At 52.8% G+C, this 15,794-nt stretch overlaps 1 protein-coding gene across 1 annotated transcript; it reads right to left on the reverse strand.

The window, feature by feature from the left end:
• Positions 1–4,293: 4,293 nt before the first annotated feature.
• On the reverse strand, positions 4,294–15,507 carry ABCG4 (ATP binding cassette subfamily G member 4; the record flags this gene model as incomplete). Its single annotated transcript, XM_081240215.1, has 14 exons — positions 4,294–4,519; positions 4,670–4,788; positions 4,960–5,118; positions 6,147–6,247; positions 6,343–6,511; positions 6,737–6,835; positions 8,235–8,377; positions 8,572–8,686; positions 8,813–8,936; positions 10,095–10,240; positions 10,446–10,496; positions 10,629–10,761; positions 10,876–10,993; positions 15,270–15,507. 14 exons carry the CDS (start codon positions 15,505–15,507, stop codon positions 4,294–4,296), a joined length of 1,941 nt encoding a protein of 646 aa, XP_081096341.1.
• Between the last annotated feature and the right edge of the window lie 287 nt (positions 15,508–15,794).

Consider the following 15,794-nt stretch of genomic DNA (forward strand, 5'->3'; position numbering starts at 1 on the left):
GGGGGACTTCCCTGGTGGTCCAGTGGTTGAGAATCTGCCTTCCAATGCAGGGGACGTAGGTTCGATCCCTGGTCAGGGAAATAAGATCCCACGTGCCGTGGGGCAACTAAGCACACGTGCGGCAGCTACAGAGCCCACGCACTCTGGACCCCCCGCGCCACGACTAGAGAGAAGCCCACGTGCAGCAACTAAGACCTGATGTAGCCAGAAACAAATAAATAAATGAACATTAAAAAAATAATAAGCTGGTACTCAGTCATAAAAAAGAATGAAATAATGCCATTTGCAGCAACATGGTTGGACCTAGAGATAATCATACTAAGTGAAGTAAGTCAGACAGAGAAAGACAAATATCATATGATATCACTTATATGTGGAATCTAAAAAAATGATCCCAATGAACTTATTTACAAAACAGAAATAGAATCATAGACATAGAAAACAAACTTATGGTTACCAAAAAGGATATATTTGGAATTTGGCATTAACAGATATACACTACTACATATAAATTAGATAAACAACAAATAGCACAGGGAACTATATTCAATATCTTGTAATAACCTATAATGGAAAAGAATCTGAAAAAGAATATATATGTGTATATATATACATACATGTATAACTGAATCACTCTGCTGTACACCTGAAACATCATAAATCAACTATACTTCAATTAAAAAATAAAAATAAAAAAAGCCAGAGAAGGGAAGGGCATTCCAGGCAGCAGAGAAAAGAGCACATTTGGTTTTAACAAAGCTCTGGACGAGGAGTAGGATGGTGTGAGGGGAGAGGAGGTAGAGTAACTGCTGTGAATGTGATCTTACGGGTGACATTTCAGGCCTGGAGGGCTCCTCTAGCTTCACTCCACGTACCTAGCCACGTGAGACTGACAGGCCCCTGGCTGCGTTACTGGACACAGCTCAGAGCAAGACATTCCCCTCCCCCACCCCTCAGCGGGCACGACAGCCATGTAGGTTTTATTAATAACATATAATTTGACTGGCCTCTTGCAGACAGAAGTACTGTGAGTCACACTGTGGGCACGTGCTCTGTCGTCGGACCTCAGGATGGGGCAGCAGGTGCTACAGAGCCACAGCACAGAGAAGTGCTTTGGTCATCTCTGCCCTCCAGCACCTTGCACAGACCCTGTCACAGAACGCAGCTGCGTTGAAGGAAATGACCTCTGGGTCCAGGAAGTTCGGCATTCAGGGAGAGTGGGCCCATTTCAAAACATGCTTGGATGCCCCCCCCGCTGCAGGTTACTGAGACTGGGGGGAGAAATCGCAGGTGGTTCTCAGGGGCAAGAGCACAGCATCTTGAGAGCTTGCTCAAGTCGCTTCTCGAAGCCTTGGTTCCCTTCTCTGTGAAAGGAGGAAATGATCATACTCATCCTAGTAGCCTCATGGGGTTGCTCCAAGAATCAAAAGAGCTTTCTTCGCAAATATGTGAGCCACTCTACGAATGTTCTCGGTTCCTGAATGGCCCTTGCTGGCTCTGGAATGGCTGTTCATTTCCTTTAGCTCCAAGGGGAAGTTACAGATGTGTGAACTTATAAATTTTACTCTTTGGGGAGTATTTTAAATTTCATCTTAAAAGAGAAAGAGTAAAAATGAAGAATCTTAAGAAAGACTATATGGTGGCAGAATTTTGTGCCCTCTGACTTTTAGGAGCCACGTATTGGTATCATTCCAGGGAGAAGGTGGCACCCAGAGTGCCCCCTCAAGCTAGCTAGAATTCCAGGAGCTAGGACTCAGACTTCCCACATCCCATTCCCATGCCCCACTTCCCACCCCCCACTCCCACCCCCATAAGAAACAAAGTTAGTCCATCTCCAGGCAAGCACCCATCCGGTCATAGATTGGGCCCTACCCTAGCCCGGGGCACAGCACAACTAGGGTATTCCAGGCAGCCGGCAGAAATGACGGCAGCCCCTTCCTTCAGTCCCCAAGCTCAGGATCAGGAGGGAAGGGGGAGAGACAATGTACTGCTTCTTGGGTCATCCTGCCACCAGCCCTCAAGGCCTTCTGGACAATTGCCTACTCCAAATCTCAGGCTTCCAGAGCCATTTGTAGTCCTGGTGGTTGATGGCTTGGCCATGGGAGTGTGGTTCGGTAGGAAAGAAGCAAGGAAGAAATGAGGAAAGTTGTGCTGAGACCTGTGGGGTTCCTGCCACTTTCATCCTGGGGCTTAGGTCGCTGGGGCTTTCTGCTTCTCACTGCCTTCACAGCCCCTAACCTCCCCCACTCACCCACCGGCACAACCGGGGAACCAGGGCTCAGTGAGTTCTGAAAAGAGAGTCACATATCACTCAGGCAAGAATGCACCTATGCAACAGACACAGAGCCCCTGCACGCAGCTTGCAGATCCACCAGTGACAAACATCATGGGCTGAGGCCAAGGAGGAGGAGTCCGGAGGCAGAAGACCTGGTTGTCAGAGCTGGTCCCCACTTCCATTAGCTAAGGGTCCTTGGGCAAGTTACTTAACCCAAGTCTCAGTTAGCTCATCTGCAAATGGGTTATCGTGAGAGATAATGCAGGGTTGACCTGACACTCCCTTGAGATAATGAACATAAGCATCTGTAAGATGTGAAGCTTGATACAAATATCTCTTAAGATACACATTCACCAGCTTGACTTCCCATCCCCTGCCACAGCCTCCCTGAAGCTCATAGACTTCTTGCCAAGAGCTCTCACAGCCCATGGTACCAGGTGGCAGACCCACACACATTTACACACTGCATACTGTATAAATATAGGTTTTATTAATAATGGGTGAACTCCCACAAATACAACTGGCATCTCTGTGTGATGGGGAGAATCCGTGGCAGGGTAAGGAAGGTAGAGAGGTGTGTGTACAGGACGAAGGGGGGACAAGAGCCCTAGGGGAAGGGGAAATCAGAAGTAGAATGAGCCTGGACCCGCATCCCCAGGAAAGCCAGACATGTTCTAGGTGTGTCTGTCGCTCTGGTGCCATGGGCATGCTGCTCTGGCGCCCAGGGCCCACCTTGGCTGATAGAAAGCAGGTGGAGAGATGCGGACAAGAGTTTGAATGAGCAGCAAGTGGCCATGGAAGGAGAGGGGGAGTGAGACTGCCAGCTTGACACACAAAAGAAGAGCCATGGGGTGGCAGTGGCCAAGTTCATCTTATGCTCATGCTTGTGCTTGTGTGGGGTCCTGAACTCCAGGGAGCTGGTGCCCTGTGCCACCCCTGGCTTGGGCCGGAAGTAGGGAGGGAAGACTGGCAGGTAGACACCTGCGGATCCTGGAGACGCCGCAGGCAGCACCAGCCTCATCCTTAGAATCAAAGCGGAATCCCCGGGAGGAGGTTGACACAGCCCTTCCCACAGCACCCACCATCACCACCACCATCACTCTTCCTGTGAGCCACAGCGGGACAGCGAGTGTGTGTAGGGCCGAGATTGCCTGTTCGCATATATGTGCCTGTAACTCAGGAGAGGTGAGGGAGCATTGCGGGACCACGTGAGCAGCGAGAAAGGAGGCTTGGGGCTTCTCCCATTCACCCCCCAGAATAAAGTGCATTCTCCAATTCCAGTGGCAGATGGGAGAGAAACACAGACATTATTGCAGAGGTGCCACAGGCCCAGCCCCCACCAGAGGTGACGGGGAGGAGCCCATGGCGCCAGGCCTCTCCAATCCCCAGGATTGGGAGGGATGATCCAGACAGAAAACCCAGCTTCTGTCCCAACAGACTGTCCAAATCAGCCAGGGTCTAGGGGCAGGGAGAGGTGAGGAGGAGGAAGAGACTTCCAGAGTCCATCCCTACTCCATTCCAACGTCCAAATGGGACATCCAGGGGACCCCACCAGGGCCCAGCCCTGGAACACCAACCTTATAACAGCCCAGATTACAAACACTTGTGTGGTGGGGACCCCCGGGGGGGCCACTTTGGTCAGTTGTCAGTGGGGGTCTGGAAAGCCTGGGGCTCCCAGACAGACAACAGAGGAGGGGGTGCTGTGGGAGCAGAAGGCAGATGGCAGCCTCCCCGTGGTCATTGCATGCAGATGTTGGAAAGAGGAGGGAGGAAGCTACAGACCTACAGGCCGCATCAACTTGGGAAGACTCCTGGGCGTGGCGGGGAGGCCTGGCACCCCCAGCCCCAGGGCCGCGGCTGGGAGCGCAGTCCAACAGCCAGCCTGTGGAGGAGCTGAGAGAGGGGAGGACGGCTGCACCAGCAGCCATGGCCCAAGTCTACAAGGTTAAAACAGTCCCAAAGGGCCGGGGCCGGGGGCTTCCTGCTGCAGGGGCTGGGGCACAGGCCAGAGCAAAGCTCTATCTCTCTGACTTGACCCGGTAACGGAGCACAAGGTATGCCAGCAGCCGCAGGGCCAGAAAGAAGATGCCCAAGACCAGGAAGTCCATGTAGAGCTTGGCATCCTCCACATCCAGCGCTCGGAGGATGCTCTGTGGTTCCTGGAAAGGGCAGCGTTCCTCCAAGCAGGTCAGGTCTCCTCTCTCCATGCCATAGATGGTCAGAATCACACCCTCAAAGCCATACCTAGGCAAGCAAGGGCATCAGAGCGGGACACAGAGCACAGGGACCCTGCTCCCTGGGCAAACTGCCAGAGCCCAGGTGCAATCTCTCAGCCTTGGGGCTTGGCCGCCTACAGGGAGGAGCAGGGGCAGATGGTGAGGAAGGGGCACTGACCTGACATAGGAGAGGTAGGAGCTCCATTGCAGGTAAGTGGGGATGGTTTTGAAGCTGACAAAGAAACCGGAGAACAAGAGGACAGGGATGGCGGTAACTGGGCCCACAAATGTGGCCACCTGGAGGGGAGGGAAGGCGACCGGGCCATCACAGGGGTGATCAGGACAGACCCAGGACTGGGGTGGCCCCCAGGTTTCCTGTAGATCCATCCCATTCCTTAGGCCAGCCCCTGATTCCTTCCACCAGACTCCGTCCCCCCTCTTGGGGGTCGCCACCTACCAGCCCCTCACCTGTAGGGAGTTGGAGGCAGCGCCGATCAGCAGCCCCAAAGACTGGGCCACCAAGGCCGTGGCAGTGGCCAGGGCTGAGAAGAGCAGGAAGCGGCTGGTCTCAGCTGGCTGGCCTGTCATCCAGTACACAATGCTGCAGTACACCACCGGGCACACCACCTGGGGAGCAGGCACAGGGCTGGGCAGAGGCCAAGACCCTCCACTCCACCCAGGCAGAACCTCTAGGACAGCAATCGCTAGAGCATCCGTGCCTGCTCCTGCCTCTGCACTCCTGCTCATGCAGTCACATGAACTTGACACATGCCCTTCCTCCCCGGCTCTAAGAACCTCATTCATCCTCCAGTCTCACCTCTTCCATCAGGCCTACTCGGACCCGTTCAGGCACGGTGACTTCTCTGAAGGTCCTTCCCATCTGGACCAGCATATTCCTTATATTGTTAATTAATTAACCATATATATGAGAGCGTTTTGTCCCCCTGGATGCCATCAACTCCTGGAGGACAGGGACCGAGCCTACCATGTACAGGAGGGCAGGTTCTTCCCTGCACAAGGCGCCCAACCAAGAGGCAACCAGAGGTGGAGCCCCAGCTGAGCTCTTCTCACCCTAGCACAGTGCAGCCTCCACCCTGAGGAAGGGACACGTTTTCTAATTTGCTTAAAGGTGGCCTACGGATTACTGGTGGCCCTGGTGCTTGGAACAGGGTAGTGGAAGTAGTTTACATGTATTAACTCATTTCCTTCTCATAAACAATCCCGAGGTAGATACTATCACCATTCCATTTTATAGATGGAGACACTAAAGCAAAGAGTGATTAGGTGACTTGCCCAATGTCTCACAGCTAACGAGGAGCAGTACGGCTCCAGAGCCCACACTATTCTCTACTGTCTCGAATAAGATTCACAGAGTCATTTGTAGGGCTGTTATTTTCATCATTTTCTGTTTGTCCTCTCTTATTCTCACCGGAACATAAGTTCCACAAGGTCAAGACTACTTCCATCATGTTTGTTGCTGTATCCCTAGTGCCTGGCATGGAGCCTCGTGCATGGTAGGTGCTCACCACCTCTTGCTAAGTGAGAAGAAGTCAAGGAAAGGATGGCAGGTAACAAGGTTAAGGGAGGCAAGCAAGCAAGGATGGAAGGAGCAAGACAGAAGGGAGGCAGTGGGGGGTGGGTGGGAAGAGGCTCACCTGGAAGGGCACATCGGCCATGGTCTTGGCCAGGTAATACGCTTTGAGGCTGTACCAGTAGTTGAGATGCTCCCGCATGAAGACGGCCATCTCTAAGGGGACTGAGGACACAGGCCGATTAGGCACAGCTGTCCAGCACCCTGGCCTTACCCCGTGCCCCCCACTCCCGCCCCACGCCCAGGGCAGCTCGGCTCACAGGTGAGCACAGTTGGCATCAGGGCAGCAAACATGAGGAAGAGCATGGAGAAGAAGAGGCAGCCCGTGTTGTTGAAGACCTTGCTGGCATCGTCACCGATGTGCAGGTAGAGGAGACCAATGAGCACGCCGATCACCACATGGGACATAAACCGCAGGTGGGTCAGGACCTGTGTGAGGGGTGATCATGAGGAGAGAGGATGGATCATAGGCTAGGGATGGGCAGGCCACACTTGGGTAGGAATGTGGGGGTGCCCTCACAGGCACAGAGACCCACGGGGGCTTTAGGGGGAGCTGTTGGGGGAGGGGCCCCATCACCATCCCAGCTGCTGGGATCCTACACCCCACAAGGCCAGGCTTATGCCAGCCTCCCCTCCCGCAACTTGATGTCTCACCGTGTCCCTGAGGATGGACAAGAAGGTCCTCTTGAAGAGGATGCAGAACTGTGTGAGGGTGCTGGTGGCAAATGTGTGGCTTTCAATGGGATCCACTTCCTGGAGAGAGGAAACTGGATCAGGTGAGCCTACCCTAGCCCCCACCACGCACCCAGCTCAGCTGGTGGGAAAACCCCTGAGCCTGTCCCTGGGGCAAGGGTCCTCCAGAATTCTCCACCATTGAGTTGGGTACCTGGAAGCTGGCCTTAGCGGTGTGAATCAGAGTGAGATTCAGAGAGAGACACAAAGAGGGAGAAAAAACTTGGGAGGGAGGAGATAGAAAGGAGTTAAGGACACCCATGGGGGCTACTAATAGATCAGTCACTTCTCTTTATTTATTTTATTCATTTATTTATTTATTTGGCCACACTGCACAGCTTACTGGCCGACCAGGGATCGAACCCACGCCCTCGGCAGTGAAATCACAGAGTCCTAACCACTGAACCACCAGGGAATTCCCCAGTCACTACTCTTTAATCCATTGAAAACATTTACCCTAAGGGTATAATACCTTTATGCCACCAGTTTCACAATATTATTAACAATGATAATAATGATGACCAAAAAAAATAATGATGACAACAGCAACAATAACCCTCCCAGCCTTCCAGGGTTATAGCATCTCATTTAAGGAAAAGAGCTGGAGGGAAAACTCAAGAGCTTTTATAAACAGAAGTGGTCTCTTTCTGAACTAGCTGAAGTGTTATTTTGAAAGGTACAAAAACACAAATTAAAACTCATTTTCATTGAGTTTTAATTTAAAAATAAAATAAAAATTAAAAAATAAAGAAAAGAGCTGGCATGGAATGAACACCAACTGTACCAGCTACGGTGCGAAGAACTTTGTGTGATGATCTAATTAGTCCTCCCAATAACCCTGTGAAATGAGTATCATCACCTCCAAGTTAGTGATGATAGTAAACCACACTGGCCACGAAGCCAGAGACAGCTTCAGTCTTGCTTACCAGGTGGCACTAAGGACAATGTGCTATAGACACTCAGTAAGAATTTGTTGAACAAATAAATGAATGAGAAAGTCGAAGCTCAGAGAGGTTAAGTAATGTGCCCAAAGTCACACAGTTAAGAGCAGGTCTTGGGCTTCCCTGGTGGCGCAGTGGTTGAGAGTCCGCCTGCCGATGCAGGGGACACGGGTTCGTGCCCCTATCCCGGAAGATCCCACATGCCGCGCAGCGGCTGGGCCCGCGAGCCATGGCCGCAGAGCCTGTGTGTCCGGAGCCTGTGCTCCGCAACGGGAGAGGCCACAGCAGTGAGAGGCCCGCGTACAGCAAAAAAAAAAAAAAAAAAAAAAAAAAAGAGCAGGTCTATTCCAAGTCCTGGGTTCTTTCTAAGTACCCAGTGGTTGTGATGCCTCTGGGGCATGTCCTCTTTGGCAGGGCCATGTCCAAGGTCCTCTCTCTCCTCCCCCACTCTGCACTCTGCCCTCCCCACCCCTACTCACCGGAGGGCAAGGGGGACAGGGGGCAGGGACCTCATTCTTCTCAGGGCTGCTCTTCTTCTCTGCCATGGCACAGAGCCCATTCTGCACAGCCCTGAACAGCAGGGGATTCAGGTCTCCGTACTCGCCAGAGGCCACCTCGATGACTGGGGGACACAGAGGGGTGTGCTCAGCTAAGATCTATCCTTGCTTCCCAAGGGCAAGCCAGCCCTTCCTTGGGTGTGCGCGGAAGGCAGGCGACAGTGAGATCTCTGCCCCTGGGAGGCCCAAATGCATGATCTGAACCCCCAGGTTTGGCCCGCCACCATAACCCAGCCCCTACCAACAGGCCCCCACTCACTGAAGTCAGCTGGGTTGTGGTAGGTGGGGCAGTGCAGGCCGAGCCCCTTCAGATAGGGGATCAGGTTGGTGACCACGCCCTTGAAGATGCACTGACCCTGGCTCAGGATGTAGAGCTGAGGCAGAAAGAGAAGGACGAGGAAAACACCACGAGCGGGTCAGGCGGGTCCCATGACACCTCTACTGACCCCTTCCCTCTCCCTATCGCAGGCCGGTCACCTTTGAGTCCCAGAGACCCTCACCTTGTCAAACATCTCAAAGAGCTTGGCACTGGGCTGGTGGATGGTGCAGATGATAGTACGGCCCCCCTGGGCCAGGGACTTCATGAGGGACACCACTTGGAAACAGGAAGCGCTGTCCAGACCACTGTCCAGAGAGAGGCCACCAGGGGGCGGGGTGAGGTGGGCAGAGACAAGGGAAGGGGCTGTTTGGGTGGGGCAGCTGCTATGAGGGCGAGGGAGCTGGCAGGAAGGGGGTCATCCTGGCCATCGCTTTATCCCATCCACACTGTATGATTCAGGCATTCGGAGGTACCAAGAAGCCCAGAGTACTGTTAGGTGTAACAAGCAATTATTAAGCACCTGTTGAATGCCAGGCACTGGGATTACAAAGATGAATAAATAAGACATCGACTCTGGTTGGGAGGGAGAGAGAGAGAAATGCACAGATCATTTGAGATAATGTGCACCATGCTGTAGAATCATGGGGTGAAGTGGGGGGAGGATTCAGCTCTGTTGTACAAAGGTGTTGGAGGGTAGTCAGAGAAGGTTCCTGAGGGAGTCTGGCAGAAGAAAGAGCTAAGCCAGGTGAGGGAGGGAGGAAGGACAGGTGCGGTGGTGAAGGGCATTCCAGGCAGAAGACACAGCATGTGCAAAGCTCAGAGGCATGAAACACATGGCTGGACTAAGAGAATTATAAGTGATTCAGTATTATTAGAGCATGAAATATAAGACAGTGTGAAGCAAGATGTGAGGCCAGAGAAACAGGTTCAGACCAGGACCTTGTAAGTCCTCTGACTTCATTCTCAGGGCAAATGGGAATCACTGCATATTTTTAAGCAGGGGAGTGAGTATTGCCAGACTTTTCTTTTAGAAAGTTCACTCTGGTTGCAGTTTGGAAGAAGGATGGGCTGGGAGAGACTGGAGATGAGGAGATAGGAGTCTATTGCAGAAATGCAGGCAAGGGTTGATGATGTCCTGGATTTAAGCACTGGCACTAAGAATGGGGGTGGGGCGAATCTGAGAGATGGAAAAAGAACGTAGAATCAGCAGGACTTGGCGATTGATTGGCTGTGGGGGAGAGAAGGAGCAGGCGACATCTGTCAAGGAGGACATCGGGATTTCTGCTAGGGTGAAGGATGGGGCTGCTATGGCAACAGGATTGGCAGGGGTGGAGCCCTTCTCTGGCCCCAGGAGGCTGCAAACACATGCTCTTGTCTCCAGCAGTGGAGCAGATGCAGCCTCTAGCCCTGGCTCTGGGCTGAGGGGAGGAGGCATCCTGGTGGGAGAGGAGGGGGAGAGATACCTGGTAGGCTCGTCAAAGAACATGACAGGTGGGTTGTTGACCAGCTCCAGGGCGATGGCCAGGCGCTTCCTCTGCCCTCCGGAGAGCAGGGCTGTCCTCGTGTGGGAGCAGGACATCAGGCCCAGTGCTGTCAGGATCTCTGTCACCTGGCCCAGCCGCCCACCCACCCCAGGTCAGCTTCAGAGTCTCTGCTTCCCCCAGCACCACCCCAATTTAAGTAAGCATCTCCCTGAAGCGTGATGTCCCAGCCTTGACCGCCCCTCTCCTACCACCCAACTCGGGGGCCCCAGAACTCAGCAGCAGTGAAAAGGGCAGCTGTCCCGTCCCCCTCCCCCACCCTCCCCCACTCACCAGCTCCTTCTTCACCTCCTGCTTCTCACTTAGCTTCAGGTTAGCAGAGACCTGGGGCCCAGAGAGAAGGCGGATCAGATATGCGTGGGAGGGGGCACAGCCTTGACCCCTTAGCCCATGGGAAGGACGGGAACAGCGGATAAAGGGAGAACTAGGAGGAGGGGACGGCCGCCCGGCTCTCACCATCATGGCCTCCAGCACCGTGAGGTGTAGCAGCAGCATGTCGTCCTGCATGATGTAACAGGACATCTTTCGGAAGGTCCTCAGCTCCCTCGGCCTCCCGTTGACCAGGATCTGCCCCTTCATTCCAGACTCCCTGAAGGAACGTTGGTTGGGGATGGGGCTCAGCGTCACTTCAGAACAACTTCTGTGCTCCCCAGGGGACCCTCTGCCTGGTCCTGCCCCCACTCTACCCCAGCCTTGTCCTCACCTGTATCCTGCCAAGATGTTCATGAACGTGGACTTGCCAGCCCCTGAGGGGCCCATGATGCCAATCAGCTCCCGGCGGCAGAATTTACCTGATAGGCACTTAAGGAGAGTCTTATAACCTGCAGTGAGGGAGGGAGGAACTTTTGATCAGGGCTACAATGAACAGAGACACCCCAAACTCTTAGGAGCCATGGCTGTCAGTGAAATAGGCAGTCCCTACTCACTGTGAATTGGTTAGGATGGAGGAGTGACCCTCAGAGCCCCAACAATAACCTATACCCTCTCATCCCATCCCCCTAGAAACGACCACCACTAATGTCAAAGTACCCGAAGTGACAATGTTCTTCTTTGTTTTTTTTTTTTTAATTAATTAATTTATTTTTGGCTGCATTGGGTCTTCATTGCTGCGCGCGGGCCTTCTGTAGTTGTGGCGAGCGGGGGTTACTCTTCGTTGCGGTGTGAGGGCTTCTCATTGCGGTGGCTTCTCTTGCTACGGAGCACGGGCTCTAGGTACGTGGGCTTCAGTAGTTGTGGCATGTGGGCTCAGTAGTTGTGGTTCTCAGGCTCTAGAGCGCAGGCTCAGTAGTTGTGGCGCACGGGCTTAGTTGCTCCGCGGCATGTGGGATCCTCCTGGACCAGGGCTTGAACCCTTGTCCCCTGCACTGGCAGGCGGATTCTTAACCATTGTGCCACCAGGGAAGCCCGGCAGTGCTCTTCTGAAGGCCGTGGGTAAACCCCCACATCTGACGGATGGGCGTGGAGAGGAGATCAAAGTTACAGTAGACTCTACTCTTCTACAAACACAGCGGCCACTCTCTCATCCCCTCCAGGAAGGCTTTCCCAACGATCCAGCCTGAGCTGGCTGACTGTCCTCTGCGCTCCATAGCACTTCTCATATGTCAACACGTTTGTTACTTGATGTGCCTGCCCCTCATTCCCCTCGTCCAGCCTCTTAGTCAGTGAGCTCCTTGGGGGAAGGGTTTGTGTCTTTCTCATCTTTGTAACCTTAGCAGACTGGCTGGCACATACTAGATGCTCAATAAGTGTTGGTTCTATGAGTGTGTGTTCTCAGAGCCTTGGCCTCCTTCTAAAAAGCCTTCTTCGGGGTGCTCTCTCTGCCCACCAGGCTTGTCTCTGCAGACCCTAACATGGCCCAGTAAAATCTCACCTTTCATTCACTCACTGGGAGGCAGCATATGCATTAAGAGTACCAGTTTGGAGTCGGGTGGATCTACGTTCAAATTCCGGCTCCACACTTACCAGCTGTGTGACCTTGGGCAAGTTGCTTAACCTCTCTGAGCTCCAGGTCCCTCATCTGTAAAATGAGGATGATAGTACCTATCTCATAGGGTTGCTATAGGATTCAATGAGATCATATATGTAAAGTATATGACACAGTGCTTGGCACACAGAGCCCATTAAAAACAAGTGACATTTTATAATTAATCCCATTTGGCAAGCGCTTATTGATATATACTACATTCCAAGCTCTGTACCAGACAGTGCACCAAAAAAATGAGGAAGACATAGTTCCTGCACTCAAGATGGTGATAGTCTAGGCTAAAAAGATGGACAAGAAACCACCTATGGATCTGAAGAAAGATAAAGTGAGGGTTATAACAGAAGTACAAATCATGTGCAATGAGAATGCAGAAAATGGAATTGATGAGGGTGGAAGGCCAAGGGGAAAATCAGGAAAGGCTTCATGGAAGAGGTGGCATTTGAGCTAAGTCTTGAAGCATGAGCAGCATTTCAAAATGGAAAAGGAAGGCAGAGGCTCTCCAGGCTTTGGGAGGAAAAGCTCTGCTATACAACAGCATATATGTAATACAATCCAGGGAACAAAGGGCAGAGACTCCATGGAGTCAACTGGTGAGACAAGTGGGTGGAGAGGAAAGATGAAGCCAAGGAGGCTGGCCTTGCCTGCTGTGCTTGCAGACCTGCCTCAGTGAGGCCGAAACACCAATCTCCTACCAGGTACTTTGCTCACTACCACCTTCCTCCCACCCGTACGGAGCCCAATTTCCTCTCCATTCTACCTCCTTAGCAGAGGCAGTGAAGGGATGTGATCTTTCACCCTCCCTCCACAGAACCCAGCCCTCCCTCTGGACATATCTGGTCAGTCAGGGGATCAGCTGCTGCCCACTCCGGGATCCTGATCACACCAACCCCCCGTATGGTGCTCTCCAGTTTACAAAGCTCATTGCCTCAGTCACTGCTGTAGCAACATGGATGAGGCAACTGGGGCCCAGAGACATCCAGTGACTTACCCAAGTTCACAGACACAGCAAGTTCTTTACTGGGAGAGGGGAAATCATGGATTCCAACCCTCTGCCTCATTCATCATCGCCGTCAATGAGAAAGACATGTGGTTGTGCATGCCAGTGTATGCCTTTCAGAGCTACTCACAGGAAGCGATTTCTTTTTCAGGGGAAGAAATTGACAATGATGACCCCTCCCTTCATTTAATCCCCACCAAGCACTTGATTGAACACTATTGCCAAATTCAAATATCACCCTATGCTTGCCTTTCACAAAGCATTTTCACAGCTAACATCTCAGCTGAGCCGCACAACAAGCCTGTGTGGTGGGTATTCTTATCATCCCTGTTTACAGATGAGGAAAGTAAGGCCAAGAGAGGGAAAGCAGCCTGCCCAAGGTCACACAGCTTACAAGTGGCTAGGAACCCATGTCTTGGGACTCCTGCTGGACCACAACTGCTCAGCATGGGAGGGGCCTGCCATGCCTTCAGGATGGAGACCCACCACAGTTCTAGGTCTGCCTCAGTCAGTAACTCTCTTCACAATTTTATGAAATCACTTAATCCTTCAGGACCTCCATTTCCTCATCTATAAAATAAGGATAGTATATCTCCTCCCAAGGACATAATAAGGTTATTATGAATAATAAGTAAGATAATTAATAATAATTAATAGAAAAGGGTTTTAAAAATCAAGAAGTGTCCTTTGTAATTAGGAGAGGTGAGTGACAAATCCTTACGTGGGAAAGACAGAAATCTCCCTCTCTCCACGCCCCTTGCTCTTTTTCCTCTCTGCCTACCTCTAATTGCCTTCTGTCCTCCAGAGAAGGGGACAGGGATTCAAGTGAAAAGAGAAGGCAGAAAGAGGAGGACAGAGGGCAGAGAAAGGGGCAAGGGATGGACGAGACGGCAAAATGGCCAGTAAAGCAGAATGGGGCTGGCAAGGACAAAGGAGGGAAGGACCTGGTCAGGGGTGCCCACTGGTTGTGGCTGGTGGCTTGAAGCAACCAGAGAGCTGGCCCATCTAGGCACATCTCTTTTGCATTTTCATTTCTCCTTAAAACTGTGAGGGCTAGGAAAATAACAACTACCTCCTCATTTGGCCCGGAGCTGGTCTCAGGGCCAAGAGGCTGCTTAGGGTTAAGGTGCTGAGCAGGGAGCCCGGATACCTCAGTTTCCAGTGGTTCAAGCCCTGTGACCTTTTGGTCCCTCATGGGAGTGAGGGTAGGGAGTGCAGAGAGAGCTCAGGCTCAGCCCTGCTCTGAAGCACCCCAAACATTTCTTAAACCTCAGAGAACAATGTCCCAGCTCCACCCCTGATCCACACCCAGGCTCTGGGGAAAAACCCAGCTTCCCTATTCCCAGCTCAACCTGCCCAGGGCAGGGAGGGTGGGGTGGGGGGCAAAAGCTGCAAGGGATACAGGAGATGGTCAGGGTTCAAAGGAACTCAGAGCCCCAGCCAGACCTTACCCCACTGTCCTAATGGGAGAAACAAGGAGGAGATGGGAATGCTTAACAGGGAAGTTAGGAGAGAGAAAGGAACGCTGCATGGAGAGCTGGAAAACTTGGCTTCTGGTCCGAAGTCTGCCACTTATTAGCTGTGTGACATTGGTCAAGTTACTCAACTTCTCTGGGCCTCAGTTTCCTTATTAGTAATACAGAGATGTCATCTATCCTGTCAAGCCTTCACCTTCCGTGCCTCGGAGGACTTTGGCAAGAATGAAGTAAGAAGACAGGAATGAGAACATCTTTTAAAATTAGCGGAGCTCTGTAGGTCCAAGGATTTTTGCTAACCACTAAGGACAACCCCTGCAGCACAGCCCCTACTTTCTCATATCAGCCCTCAGAGGCAGGAGCTCTACCTGAAACACCGAAGGAAAACTCCTCATGGACCAGAGGTGATAGTGTCAACTTGGAAGAGGAAATAACCAATGGAATCTAGTGTCCCATGGTGCTTACAGGTGTAGGGGGAGTGCAGATCCCCGGCACCTCAGCTGTGTGCACAGTGAATGAGGGGCATAGATTTTAGTGGACCCGCTCCTGCCGGATTTGCAGAAGAGGGGACCTCCAGGCCTCATGCTCCCAAAGGGGCAACTCATGGGGGCTCACAACTCCCCATCAGGCTGCTCCCTTACCCCGTTTGCGCCAGCAGGGTCCCTCCCTCACGGAATAGGACAGCTCCACAAACTCGATGTCCACGGCTGAGCGCTTGGGTAGGTGGGAGAAGCGCTGGGCTTCAGTGATGTGGTTCTCCACCTTCTTCAGGTGTGTGGTCAGCATAGGGGGCTCCGCCCCATCCTCCAGAGCCACGGCCATGGCCACAGCCCCAGGTCCTAGTCCACAGCCCACGGCCTCCAGCGCCTTCTCCGCCATCACGCCGCCGCCGGTCTGCAGGGAGAGGGCCTCCTCAGTTTGGGGCAGACCCCGATCCCTGGCTCAGAGCTCCCTTGCTTTCTAATGTGCCCTCGCCCCCACTCCCCGCCTCCTTCTCAGGGTAGACCGGCTACTGGGAGCAGCCCACATCCCACCGCCAGAGCATCTGCCCTCCCCCGACCACCACTCCCCGCGCAGCAACGATCAGTCCCGACCTCTCCTCGGTCCCGGGCAGCCCCAGCCCTAGCCTGGCCCCAGCTTGGCCCCTCGAAGCCCGCACCCGCTCC

The sequence above is a fragment of the Mesoplodon bidens genome (assembly GCF_964165515.1).
Source record: "Mesoplodon bidens genome assembly, chromosome: 7".
NCBI lineage: Eukaryota > Metazoa > Chordata > Mammalia > Artiodactyla > Ziphiidae > Mesoplodon > Mesoplodon bidens.